Here is a 14907-nt window from a genome sequence, read left to right on the forward strand (position 1 = left end):
CTCTACCAATACCTCTCACTCAGCTGGGATCACAGATACCAGCCGGCGTACCTGGTCTGATTTATTATTTCTTTCTTGATTGACTATAGCTTCCATGATTTATGGTTTGTTTTAACTAGCCCACGACTCATTAATACCTTTGCCAAAATGATCAGAAAAAGAAATAATCTAAAACTTGGATCTGTATATTATTTCCATGTCTTTGCTGGCTCACCATGTTAGAAGAGGAAGCAAAAAAAATCAGATGCTAAAATATATTTTTAACCACGTTTTATTCTGAAACCCTACATCGCCATGGGCAGCCTCTAATAGAAAGAGGCAGGGGTGGGGAGTCCTGGGAAAGGGGAGGTCTCTTACCAGATAAACTCTCTACAGTGAGAGCAGTAGGTCGGCTGCCTCAAGTAGGTGGCCATAAACTTGTGTCCGTTGATCTGGTGGACTCTCCTTCGCATAGCCCTTTGGCGCTTCCTGGTAAAATGTTTGAAGATCCGGTCTCTCTGGAGAGTGGCTGGATATTAAAAGGAAGGAAAAGAAGTAAAATCTAGTCACACTATTGAGAAAGTCCAACAGCTCAAATACTCAATTCAACATGTCTTGAGGAACCATTGTGCTTGCTCACTGAATGACTGAAATGGCTTCCTTTTTCTTTTTGTGCCAGTACTGGGGTTGAAACTCAGGCACTCACATTCTTGCTTGGCTCTTTCCAGTCCACTCGGCTGGTGCTCTATCACTTGAGCTACAGGTCTACTTCCAGCTTTTGGCTGGTTAATTGAGAGGTAGGAGTTTTACAGACTTTGGCCTAGGATGGTTACTAGCCTCCATCCTCAGATCTGTCTCTTGAGTAGCTGGGATTACAGGCATGAGCTACCAGCACCCAGCTTGACTCTTACTTTTCAAGGGTAGACCTATTTGAATTTCTAAGATGCTATTCATTACCGGGGTTACAATTGGCCACCTTGGGCTATTGTTACACAGACCACAAGTTTCCCCAGCAGTCCCATGAACATGACATTAACGTGGCCTCTGTCTAAATGTCTGGGACATCAGGCCCAGCTCTGGGCTGCAATTACTGCTGGTGAGTCAGTTTCTTGTCATTTTACCCCTTCACGTCTACCTAGGATGACTGCCAAGCTCTCTAACGACATCTTTTTTCAAAGTACTAGATCCCAGTCTGAAGAATCTGAAAGCTGTGCACTATCTAAAGATGGTAAATTATTATCTTCCATCTCATTATATGACTTTCCTCAATGTATGCAGAAACTTGAGATAAATCAAAGAAAGCTTACTTCTTCACTAACGTTTTCAAATAAATCAGTGGGGCACAGGAAATTCAAGGAATCCCGCAAGAAGGATTTGCTAATAAATTTAGAAGGTTGATGAAACAGAAGATTGCTTCTCCCTTAATTTTTGACAGATGATAACTGTACAACTTTATGGGGTATACTGTACTGTATGAACTCATTGATTTAGGATATTTAGGTTATCCATCATTTGAAACATTTATCATTTGTGATGAGACCATTCAGAATCCTCTCTTCTAGCTATTTTGAATCATATGATACAATATTATGAACAATAATCATCCTCTGTGTAAAAGAATGCCAGAAATTATTTCTCTGTCTGTGAATTTGCATTCAGTGTCTAAAATAAGACAGGCACCAGTGGTTATGCCTGTAACCCTAGCTACTCAAGGGGCTGAGATCTGGAGATTGAGGTTCAAAGCCATTCCAGGCAGACAAATCCCCAAGACTCCATTCTAATTAACCAGCAATAATGCCGGAGTAGAGCTATGGTTCAAGTGGTAGAGTGCCAGCCTTGAGTAAAAAGAGCTAAAGCAAGAAGAAGAGATAGTGAGTTTAAGCCCCAGTATGGGCACAAAAGAAATCTAAAACAGCTGGGTGCTGGTGGCTCATGCCTGTAATCCTAGCTACTCAGGAGGTCTACAGGAGGTTGAGATCCGAGGATTGAGGTTCAAAGCCAGCCCGGGCAGGAAAGTCTAGGAGACTCTTATCTTCAATTAACCACCAGAAAACTGGAAGTGGCGCTGTGACTCAAGTGGTAGAGCACTGGCGTTGAGCTGACATGCTCAGGGACAGAGCCCAGGCCCAGAGTTCAAGCCCCAGGACTAACAAAAAAGAAAAAAAAACACCAAAACAATCTCAAATATATGTTAAGAAATAAAATATAGCAAAAGATATTACAGAAATATATTATATGTATTGTACACTGAGGATGGAAAGAGAACAAAAATCTAGACCATAAAAAGATTCACAGACATGAAACTTAAGTTAAAGCTCTCTTTGGCAAATGGCACAAAACAGAAGGTTACTAGAAATACGTTAAAGTAAATAAAGACCTTCAGTAAAAGGAAGAGGGCTACTATTTGGACTAAAATGTCCCAACTCTATCCAGGGTGGACGTTGAGATCCAGCAGCGGAATCATATTCTACATCTCAAATGAACAAATACTAAAATAACAATATCCATTTCGACAATGGCTAAAAAGAGGATAACCTGGCCCGGGGGGCTGAGTTGTCCTAGCTTGTTCCCATCTACAGGTGGCACTGTCCTCCTAGGGTTTTCCGAATACCATTAATGAGGCAACACATTCCAGGGGCTCAGCACAAAACAAGCCTCTCTGCAGCAAACACTGCCACTTTTTCAAGAACAGTTCTCTTAGAAAGCAATTTGACAACGCCTGTCCAAGTTTTAAGTGTGCATTTCCTTGCATTCAGCAATCGATCAGCCTGAAGAATGTAAGCAGGAATGTACATGCTGCCTAGATATCAATTGCTATGTTCTTTTTTTTTTTTTGGTCTGTCATGGGGCCTGAACTCTGGGCCTGGGTGCTGTCCCTCAGCTCTTCAGCTCAAGGCTAGCGCTCTACCACTTGAGCCACAGCACCACTTCCGGCTTTTTCTGCTTTATGTGGTGCTGAGGAATTGAACCCCGGGCCATGCATGCATGGCAAGCACTCTTCCACTGAGCCACCTTCTCAGCCCTGCTAAGTTCTTTCACAAGTAAAAAGGAGGGGTAGCTAGGCACAGTGGCACATCCATGAGAAAAGAGGATTCCTTGAGCACAGGATTTGAAGGCCAGCCTAGGCAACTAAAATGAAGAGGGAAATGGAGGACTTGGGGTGAGTGTGGGCAGAAGGGGAGGGGAAAGAAAATAAAACAGGAAGAAGAAGAGAGAAGAAGAGACCCTTAAAATATATATATAAGCTGGGCACCAGCAGCTCACACCTGTAATCCTAGCTACTCAAGAGGCTGAGATCTGGGGCTCACAGTTCAAAGCCAGCCCGGGCAGGAAAGTCCATGAAACCCTCATCTCCAAAATCTACAAAAACAAAACAAAACAAAATGGGAACTGGAACTGCGGCTCAAGTGGTAGAATGTTAGCTGTGAGCAAAAGGAAACTCAAGAAACAGTGCCCAGGCCCTGAGTTCAAGCCCCAGGAATGGCAGAGGAAAAGAGAGAAAGACAGAGACAAGGGCGATTAACAATAAAAAGGAGCAAAAATAAAAGGGACTAGTAGAGAATGGGAAGAGAGGTGGCAGGAGGGATGAGTGTGGAAAGTGAGGGATAAATATGATCAAAGCACCTTGTATGAAAACATCAGAATAAAACTCACTACTTTGTATAATTAATGCATACCAAAATATGAAAAAAGTAACATCCCAAAGAACAAAATGCAGAAATAACCAAAAACTAATGTGGCTAAGGAACCAACAGTTTAAATTGTGCCTGTCTCACTTCACACTATCTTTGGCAAACCACCTAATCATTTTTAGTCTCAGGTTTCCCATCTGTCTCAAGAAGATAAAACATATCCATCCTCAGCCCTATGAGCATAGCAGCATGATCAATATTCCTGAGAGGTTCCTACCATTTGGGGTCAAGGTACCAGAAGAACAGAAGTCACCTTCCGCATTGCCTTCCTCCACCACACTTGATTTAGCATCCCCAGAGTGAACAGGGTTTCATATTCCTTGGTGGTAGATGACAGCAGTAGACTATCACACCATATCTAGCCTATGTGATCACTGCGCTAACACCACGGTGCTCACTGAGTACTGGCTGAAACAAGACCTGCACTGAATTACTAAACACTTATCATACGTACATGCAAATTACCTTCTCTAGGGGTCTAATTATGAAGCATTTACTTATTTAATCCTCTAAATCCATAAAGAGTAGTTAAAAGGTCAACTTTTGAGGATTGTTAATATTTCATAACAGTGAATCTTATCCCCATCCCCACCCCCACCCCCACCGCTACTGCAAGAGCAGTAGCAAGACCTAAACATTTTCAGCTGGTTCCTTCTAACCAGGGAGACTTAGGAAGGGCTACTGGTTGAATCTCTTCCAGGCTGTTTCTCTTATACCTCAGCTCCTGCCTTTTATTTTACCCTTGGAATATTATTTGTCCTTCTCCCCCACCCCCAATTAGACTTATCTTTCAAACCCTAAGTGTGACACCCTACACACATACCTCCCTCCTCCTCCCACCTCAGCCTCCTATGTTCTCCCCAACCCTCAGCTAGGTGAATTGTGCTCTCTTGTTCCCAACATGCACCCTAACCTTTTCCCTTACTCTACAACCCCAGAGGCCTTTGTCTCTTTGACCCGTGTCCCAGGCACTGGCCTCACATGGGCATGGACTCCAACTGAACCTCATTCTTCCCTGCATTCTTTTTAGCAGGGGCCTCTGAAAAGCAAATATACCTGGTGGGACCTGTGTGCCTCCCCCCACCCCCCGTAATCCCAACACTTGGAGGCTGAGGTAAAGAGGACTGGTTGAGTTCAAGGCCAACCTGAACACACTACATAGCACAGGGAGGGACAAAGGGTGAACACATGCAGCAGTGGTACTCACTGAACACTATGATGAAAATGAACAATATAATTTGTGGATGGGGACAGGAAGAAAAAACTAGGAGAGAGTGAGGGAAGAGGTGACACTGTCCAAATGAAATGTACTCATTATCTGTACATCACCTTTATAATGACAATAAAAACTAAAAATAAGTGTACTCATCCATGACCATATTTACACAAACCTGAGAATTTACAAGATATTTGAACACATATCCCCCCCACACCCACACACACATTTATGCACAAAAGCCATGGTATCTTCATGGCTTTCCAATAGCTTTCTCTGCCACCACTCTTTTGACTAATGCCGGAACAAGAAGAAAATCCTCTCCATTTGCACTGTCTTCACTCCACTGTGGACTGAACCCCATTTCACCACTTCTTTGTTGCATAGGGCTATTTACTCAGGCCTGACTTAAAAGGAACTAGGGGTCTGGGTGCTGGTGGTTCACACCTGCAATCCTAGCTACTCAGGAGGCTGAGATCTGAGGATCATAGTTCAAAACCAGCTTGGGTAGAAAAGTTACCTTGAGACTTTTTTTTTTTGGTTGGTCGTGGGGCTTGAACTCTGGGCCTGAGCGCAGTCCCTCAGCTCTTCAGCTCAAGGCTAGTGCTCTACCACTTGAGCTACAGTGCCACTTCCGGTTTTCTGGCGCTTTATTAGAGATAAGAGTTTCACGGACTTTCCTGCCTGGGCTGGCTTTGAACCATGATCCTCAGATCTCAGCCTCCCAAGTAGCTAGGATTACAGGTGTGAGCAACCTTGAGACCATTATCTCCAATTAACCTCTAGAAAACCAGAAGTAGTTCTGTGGTTCAAAGTAGTGTGCTAGCCTTGGGCAAAAAAGCTCAGGGAGGATGCCCAGTCCCCCTGGGTTCAAGCACCACAAAAAACCCTAAAATAATAATAATAGTAATAATAATAATAATAAGGAACCAGGAGTCAATGACTCACACCTAGCAGGCTGAGATTTGAGGATTGTGGTTAGAAGCCTGCCCAGACAGATAAGTCCAGGAGACTCATTTTCAGTTAACCACTAAAAAGCTGGAAGTGGAGCTGTGGTAGAGTGCTAACCTTGAGCAAAAGAGCTCAAGGACAGTGCCCAGGCCCGAGCTGTGGTAGAGTGCTAACCTTGAGCAAAAGAGCTCAAGGACAGTGCCCAGGCGCGCACACACACACACACACACACACACACACACACACACACACACACACACACACACACACACACACACACACACACACACACACACACACACACACACACACACACACACACACACACACACACACACACACACACACACACACACACACACACACACACACACACACACACCACTAATACCAGACTGTTTAATCCTATTGTGCTTTATACCATACTAGCTTTGCGAAATCTTTGAGCTCTCATTTCAGCTGGGCACGTTAGGCAACCCTAACATGCTCTGCAGCCAACACTTGTATCACAACTGCTGCTGCTGAGCTTGTGAGGTGCCCAGCCCCTCACCCTCCTCCCCTAAGTAAATAGGAAGCTGGCTTGGTGCCCAATGGGGAAATTCACATTCCACTCTCCAGCGCTCCAAAGCCGGCTGGGTCTCTCTGGGCTGGGTCTCTCTGGGCGTGGTTTTGACAAGGCGCCCCACCAACAGGGTGCAGGGTAGTTATGTCAAATGTAGGAACAGTCAAATGTAGGAACAATTGTCCTTAAGTCAAGTTCTACTTCACAAAACCTGACTATCATCACACACTTGTTTTGACAACTTTAGAATGTGCATGTGACCAGGATCTATCAAACCACCACGGGGTAAGATTTCACTTGCCAAAGGTGGTGCTGGACTGAAACCCCGGCTGGTCACGTGAGGCTTTGCGGGAAGGAATGCCACTCTGCCATCTCTAAGCTAGGACTGTGCTAGCCTTCCCTCCCAAGTGACACAAGCATCACCCTCCAGCCTTTGGCTCCACCTACCTGAATTTAAGGTTTCCTGTTCCAGTGGTAGAAATACGTATTTGCAAGTACTTTTTCACACATGCTGAAGTGGAAGCATTGCATGGATCCCAGTTCTTAATGTTTAAATGTGTAAGCAAATTAAATCAGAGAGAGAGAGGGGGAGAGAATGAATGTAAGGCACAGTACGTTAGAAATACTGAAATACGTCAGAAATACTGACTTCAACTGAAGGAAGGAAATTGCTGCGGTTTAAATGGCATTTAGCTCTGTTAAACTGACCCTGCCGGACAGCAAAGGCACTGCAGCAGCAGGACACAGTGTGGATGATCTTCCAGGCTGCACTGAGTAGCTGACAGCTTTTCTGCACAACCAGCAGTGGGTATGGGGTAGCTGAAGCTTTGGGAGCTGAAGTTGGAGATGAGTTCTGCTTCTCTTTGTCTTATAAGCTGGAGAACGGGGGAAGAGGAGGGGAGCAAGTTGTTTTGCCTTTTGTGCCTGTCTCTCAGAGATGTGTCACCATTGGAAAAGTCCCCCAAGGTAATTGCTATTAAAACCCTTTCAGGGGTGGCTCACACCTGTAATCCTAGCTACTCAAGAGGCTGAAATCTGAAGACTGTGCTTCAAAGCCAGCCCTGGGCAGGAAAGTCTGTGAGACTCTGATCTCCAATTAACTACCAAAAAGCTGGAAGCAGAAGTATGGTTCAAGTGGTAGAGCCCCAACTTTGAGGAAAAAAGCTAGAAGACAGCATCCAGTCCTTGAGTGTAAGCACCAGGAACAGAGCACATGCGCGCACGTGCACGCGTGCACGCGCACGGGCACACACACACACACACACACACACACACACACACAATCTACTTCACCTTACCACAGGACTGTAGAAATTCAAAGAATGTTTAATTCAGTTGTCTGTGTGAGAGAGAGGAAATAACACCCAGGAAATCAATACCTAAGCAAGTGAAATGACATGCACATGTAGCCAGCTGGTGCCAGAACCCCAAACTCTTCTGTTCATGCTTTTATCCTAAAGCAACATGATATGCCAAAAGGCACTGACCCTGTCCCCGATTAACTTTAGGTCTCCTATAATCCCTGGAAAGTGATTTTAAAACATCCTGGAAACTAACAGGAAAGGCAAGTGAGGCAAACAGCCCCTGATAGAGGAGTGAGGACGCCAGGCCCTGTTTACAACGGTTGAACTACTGAGAAACACTATCAAGTATCTCATTTTCTTCTTCCTGAGATAGTTGCTTTGTTATTTGATGCACATGGTAAAGTAAGGCTGTGGGGGAAAAAAAATCAGGAAAACTTTAGAGTTAACCAAAAGTTACTGGTCAAGAAAAAGCCAGAAGAAAATGAACTAATATAGCAAGAAGGTTCTGCTTAACATCATCAACCATTCTGATGAAGCCACCATCTGATCCCAGAGCCTTGGTATGAAGAATGGCGCAGAAAAATGTCAGCATAGGCAATCCCTGTGTGAGTCAATAATGATCTGCACAGAAAGACTAAGGACATACATCAAATCAACACAAAACTTCAACAAACAAATCCATGCCAGCTGTGTGTGGGAGCAGTTAGTGGGTGCTGAGTGAACAGGGCATCACAGGAGATGCCTATCTGGCCCTCTGATCAATCAGGGAAGACTTCAGAAAGGGGAGGAGACTAGCAGGAGTTGGGAGAGAGGAAGGATAATGTAGTGAAAGCAGGTTCTGGGGACTACTGTTAGTGCCATGGGCCAAGATGGCGCCAAAGTATATGGTAGTTAAGAATCTCTGCAAAAGCCTCCGAGTGGCACCAGTGTAGCCGCCTGCTTTCCTTTTTCTTTAGTAAAAGAGTTTAACTACATGACTCACAGCGATTTCCAAATTCAGATGGAGTGATCAGACTCAGTGTTAGGAGTCCTGGCTCTACAGGAGCTGTTCCCAGGTGTTTCTCAGGGATCTGGCTCCTTCCCGGGAAGCTCACCTGATACCCACCATCTTGTGTATAGATGGAGACACCCAGCAAAAGAAAAATGGGAGAAGATATTTATTGCTAGACTGATTTTGTTGAATAGGACTCAACTTCCCAACACATACTTTCTTCCCCATCAGTCCAGCCTCCTGTGCTAGCAGTCGTGACTAGAAAGAATTGTGTGAAATGACACTGAAGTTCCATCAAGAGCCATGGGAAAACCTCTCATCATGCTGGTAGGAGAAGAGCATCCTAGAATCCTACCTTCTGCACCTCTTCTTGGTACACAAAAGAGGGATGAGCTATGGTTCAAGTACTAGCCTTTGGCAAAAAAAACCCAAAAAACTAATGGACAGCAACCAGGCCCTGAGTTCAAGCCCCAGGACACTCTCTCTCTCTCTCTCTCTCTCTCTCTCTCTCTCTCTCTCTCTCTCTCTCTCTCTCTCTCTCTCTCTCACACACACACACACACACACACACACACACACAGATTCCTTGATGAATCAACACCAGTAGTTTTCAGGGAGAAGAGAAAAGTGCTTCCTCAGATTTGGGTGGGTCATTTTGGGGGTACATCATCATCATTACTCTCTCTGTCCTCCAATCTAAAAAGTACTGTCACCCCCAAGTTTAAGTTAAATTATGTATCTTGGGGCTTATATGCTTAAAAATGTAAGCATTTTTTGATCTAGAAAAATTTTCTTTCTTGGAAATAGAATTTATTACTAATTTAAATAATAACTGTTTTGTGCATGTACTAGGTATCTAGAAACTTTTCTCTTTTTTTGAGATGGAATTTCTTACTACTAATGTAGATGACAATCTTTTTGTGCGTATACTAATTATCTTATTTTTCCTTCTGAGAATTGTTTGCATCTCTTGCCTAGATCTTCTACTGAGTTATCTGTCTTATTTTATCTTTTTTAAAGGAAGTACATGTATATTTTGTAATTTTTTTCCAATTAGACACATTTTTAAAAATCTAAGAAAGTTTTTCTTGTATCCTTTATTATGAAATTCGGGTAGAAAATGGACCATTCATGAGTTCCAATCCCCACAACAAGTTTTTAAATGTGACATAAGGGAACAATACTTTTGTTAAAAGTAACAAAAAGATCTCTTTTGCTCTTTTGTTACTATCTTTCTCTCATGTATAGGTACACACACACACACACACACACACACACACACACACACACACACACACACACACACACACACACACACACACACACACACACACACACACACACACACACACACACACACACACACACACACACACACACACACACACACACACACACACGGGAAAACACCATGATGGGAAAATACAAAAAAACACAGAAAATTATAATGGAATATGAAAAAAGACTCTTGACAGTATTTGGGGTGAGGAAGGGTGTTGAACTCAGGGCCTTGTTCTTACTAGGCCAGTGCTCTACCACTGAGCCATGCCACCAGCCCATTATGGGGGGGGGGGCTTTTATTTTTGAGATATGGTCTAGGTTCCTGCCTGGGCTGCAATTCACCAATTTAGGCTTCCCTAAAAGGATAAAAGGCATGTGCTACTATACCCAGCTCTTAGCTGAGAAGAAGTCTCACAAAGTTTTCTGTCTGGACTGACCTCAAACTGATCTTCTCCTAAATAGCTAAGATTATAGGTGTGAAACACCAGCTCTTTGCTAAGAAAGTTTCTTGTTAAAATCATCTTAAACCTGATTGTACAAATAATCATGGAACAATGTCAAATACATGCACTATATAGACATATAGTCTTATATTATTAATACTGTACATGCTGGTTTGACAACTATTTTTACCCAAAACATCTTTTTTAAGTGACTGTTTCTGTTCCAAGTCACCAGATACCAGGAGCAGATCCTCCTATGCAAGTAGGGCCTTTTGGCTGGAAATCTCTGTTTTTCTCTTTCACTTGAAAATAAGGGCCTGCTTGCTCTACACCCTCCACCCCCTACTCCAGCTTCCAAACCCAGGTTGGTCTTCCTTCCTCACAAAGGAAAAAAAAAGATCCTTATACAAACAACCTGTCCAACCAAAATCTTTTCCAGATAAACATGTGTTTCCTGCTGAGTACTAAAAGAATCCTGCCCTTTAGTTTGGTTTATTCCACACACATACACCCCTTTTTTTCCTTTCTCCACTCTGGATTTCTAAGTTCTTGTCTAAGATTTCATGTGCTGGGTTGATGAATTTACAAAAACCTTACAGGGAATGAGTGAAGGTGAATGGGAGGTCATTGCCTACTTTCCAACTCTGCCCCATCGCTGGAATGAAATCTATGATTGCGGATGGGTGATTGGAGACAGACTCACTCAAAACCTGACACAGGTCAGGTGTGGGTGGCTCTGAATACTCAGGCTTTAATAATCTGGTAAATAATCTAAAAATACAACAGCTCAACAAATTATAAAGATTCCCACTGAAAAAAATGAGACGTAACAAACCTCTAGACTCTAGATTGTCATTCAATTCACAACTCACTTCTGAGGCCAGGAGTTACATTGATCAAGAGACACTGTATTGCTAAACTGCTTTGTTGGATGACAACTCCTTTGTACAACCATTTAAAGATAATAAAAATACAAGCTACTGAACCAGTTTGGATCATGATGTAGTGAGGAGAGGTTCTTTTCTGGTCTGGTCTGTTAGTGTTCTAAAAGTGATCGATCATTCACCACAAACACACCTTCACTAGGTAAACTTCAAGAGCGTGCTTCGAGAAGGAAGTAGTGATCCAGAGAGGTCTAAGACACATAAGAAAATGGAGAGTTTAAAAACTATAACCATGTAGGGAAACATAAACAGTGATATCATGTTAGTAATATTATATCTAGAGAGGTTTCAAAATAAAACACGTTAAAAATCTAAAATACCACCAGGCACTGGTGACTCACACAATCCTAGCTACTCAGGAGGCTGAGATCTGAGGATTGCAGTTCAAAGCCAGCCTAGGCAACAAAGTCTATGAGACTCTTATCTTCCATTAACCACCAGAAAAATTGGATATGGAGCTGTGGCTCATGTGGTAGAGCACTAGCCTTGAGCAAAAAAGCTCAAGCTCCAGGACTGGCACAAAAAAGGAAGAAAGAAAAAAGAAAAAGCTAAAATATCCAACAATTGTACCTAAGCCAGGAGGAAGCCAAATGTGTTTAGAAGCATTCTAAGATTCTTCCTTTGCTCTCTAGAAAGGGAAAGGGGTTTACATTCCAAGCAGAACCATTTTATAAAGTTGATGTTTTCCAAACAAAAAGTAGCAGCAACAACTTTTAAATAAGGAACCCTAACTCCTTGATGAGACACAAACCTATAACACAGGTAGAAAAAGTAAAAGATGAAAGAAGATGCCTTGCAGCCAAATTCATGTCAAATGAAATGTACTATAAGAGAATGAATAGATGTGACCACATAACAGTGCAAGATCTGTTTCAATAGGAACACAAGATATTGTAATTCTACATGTTGAATTGCATGGCTTTAAAATAAACTAGCAAACAATATTTCACCACTGTGTAAGTATCGCTCAGGGCAGAACTGAAAGGAAGGACAGGATCCCATTCTCACTTCTGAGCATCCACTCTGGACCACTCTACAGAAAATTCTCCTGGGGTCAGAAGTGTGGTTCAGTTGGCAGAGTGCTAGTCCATCAGGTACCGAATTCTAGTCCCAGCCTCAGACCAAAATATAAAAAAATACTCTGTCAAGCTCAAAAACACTCTCCAATCTCTTAGTCCATTAGCTGGCATCTTCCTATCCAAGGTCTACTTTCATTTCTCTTGATTTCAGGGTCATAGAGCAGATGTGTGTTCACTGCTATAAGAAACTGCTAGACCATGTTCCCCACAGTGGTTATATCATTTTTCACTCTTTCAAATGGTATGAAGAATTCAAGTGCTCCACTCTCTGAAAAATGTTTCCTGGTTAGTCTTTTAGCCACTATGGGGTATCTTCTTGTGATCTTAATTTGCATTACCCTAGTGCTTATTGGCCATTTATATTTCTTCTTTTAAGAAACATGTCTGTTTGAATATTTTGCTCTTGATTTTTTTCTAAATTGAGTTATCTTTCATTTGAATTTTGACTTTCTTATATGACTTTTGGGGAGAGGACTTAGCAACTGTTTTTCCTAAAAGAAGCCGTACCTCTACTGTTGATTTCATAACATTTACCTGTGAACTCTCTGCACAAGACTGAGTCCAGATTAAAGATAACAAAGAAAGTTGCAGACAGATTAGGGGTTATGTCAACTCTCCAGTCGTATTTCAGAGGAAAGGCATAAAAGCTATGCTTGTGGTTTTTGTAACTTTTAAAAAAAATTTTTTTTGGGGGGGTCCAGTTGTGGGTCCTGAACTCTGGGCCTGGGCGCTGTCCCTCAGCTCTTCAGCTCAAGGCTAGCACTCTACCACTTGAGCCACGGCGCCACTTTGGCTTTTTTCTTTTTGCTTATGTGGGGCTGAGGAATCGAACCCAGGGCCTCGAGCATGCAAGGCAAGCACTCTACCACTGAGCCACCTTCCCAGCCCCCAATTTTTTTTATTTTTATTTTTTTATTGTGAGAATACCGTACAGAGTAGTTGCACAAATGGTTTTAAATTCCAGAAGTCAGGTGATGAGTGCAATGCATCATGATCGGTGCCACCCACTCCATTATTCTGCTTGTTTCTAAAATCACAATTATATAGCAACATAGAATCTCATGCCTGGGCCAAGTTTTTGTACCATTTCTAGCTAAGTAATATAATACAGCTAAATGTTAAACAATCCCTCTTACATGGATTCTTCTTCCTTCCTCTTCACAATTCCCAGCATCAGTGCATAGGTTTATCTTTCCATTCCATCTTAGCATCTGCCACTGCCTGCAGTCCATGGCACAGTCCATAGGACACACAATCTGGATTCCCTGAGGGTCTGCTTGCCTTGGCCATGGGCTGATTGGCATCTCTTGGTTTGGAAGTGGGTATTTGGAAGTAGCTATTATATAGACTCTAGGTTTAAAGAAAAAAAAAACCTTAAATCCATCTTTGATCTCTGATAAGGTCAAAAAAACAAGAGAATGGGCACATGCCATCTAAGTGAAAAGCACTTATCGTGGTTCCAGGGCCATCTGCCCTTCAGAACAAGACTTGAGCAAGTTCTCTAGGATTCTACCTGAGCTGTTGCTCATAGCTGACACATTGGATCCTGACTGAGGACACAGTTGTTCTGGGAAACAGGCCTCAAGCCCCCTGTGCTCCTTCTGGTCTTCATGTCATTCTTTTTTTAACAAGTGTAAGAGTCTGTTTCATATGACTTATGAGGGGTTTGGTGTTTCCTTCTCTTCCCCACTGGATCTGGAACTACATACAAAGTACAATCCGTCTCTAAACAACTTAAGAGGTAATTCTTCTTGCCATAATTTGGTTTGCTTTAAAGTTATTTTTTTAACATTTGGCCTTGAATATGAAATACATAATAATGGGATATAAACAATAGCCTTCAGAATTCCTTAAACATCTCACCAAACATTAAAAAAAAACACATTAAACAAAAAACACAACACTGAAGTAACAGCCTAAAAAAAAAAAAAGGAAAAAAAACTATAATTATTGAAAGTTTTTTCCACTTTCTCTTCTAAAAAGACATTTTAAAATCATAGAAAAAAAAACTTAACTGTAAAAGAAAAAAATTAACAAACTTTATAGATTGGGCACAGTGGCTCAGGCCTATAACCCTAGTTATACTGGAAATGCACATCAGAATTGTAGCCGAAGGTCAACCTAGGACAAAAGTTAAAAGTTTCTATCTCAACCAACAGCTGGATATGGTGGCATATGTCTATCATCCCTACTAAACAGGAAGTATAAAATAGTAGGCTCACTGTCCAGGCAAGCCCAGAGAAAAAGGATTCTATCCCCCAAACAACTAATGCTAAAAGGGTGGGGGTATGGCTCAACTGGTAGAGCTTCTGCCCAGCAAAAAGGAAGTTCAAATTTCAATATCACAAAAACAATAATAACAAAAATTATATATTTATGGGCAATCGAGGAATCTCAGAGGAAGACTAGAAGGCAATATTTTCTGTGATTGACAGACACAGTGATTTTTCATTTTTTCCAAAGTA

The 14907-nt window shown here is 42.3% G+C and overlaps 1 protein-coding gene across 1 annotated transcript in view; it reads right to left on the reverse strand.

Annotated features, from left to right (window-relative positions):
- Positions 1–14907, reverse strand: part of Prkch (protein kinase C eta) — a 233546-nt gene that overhangs the window by 113514 nt on the left and 105125 nt on the right. The window contains exon 3 of the mRNA XM_070032205.1: positions 358–508. Coding sequence (XP_069888306.1) covers positions 358–508 — 151 coding nt within the window. The remainder of the gene's footprint in view (positions 1–357; positions 509–14907) is intronic.

The sequence above is a fragment of the Dipodomys merriami genome, unplaced genomic scaffold, assembly GCF_024711535.1.
Source record: "Dipodomys merriami isolate MVZ:Mamm:240054 unplaced genomic scaffold, mDipMer1.0.p SCAF_1, whole genome shotgun sequence".
Taxonomy (NCBI): Eukaryota; Metazoa; Chordata; class Mammalia; order Rodentia; family Heteromyidae; genus Dipodomys; species Dipodomys merriami.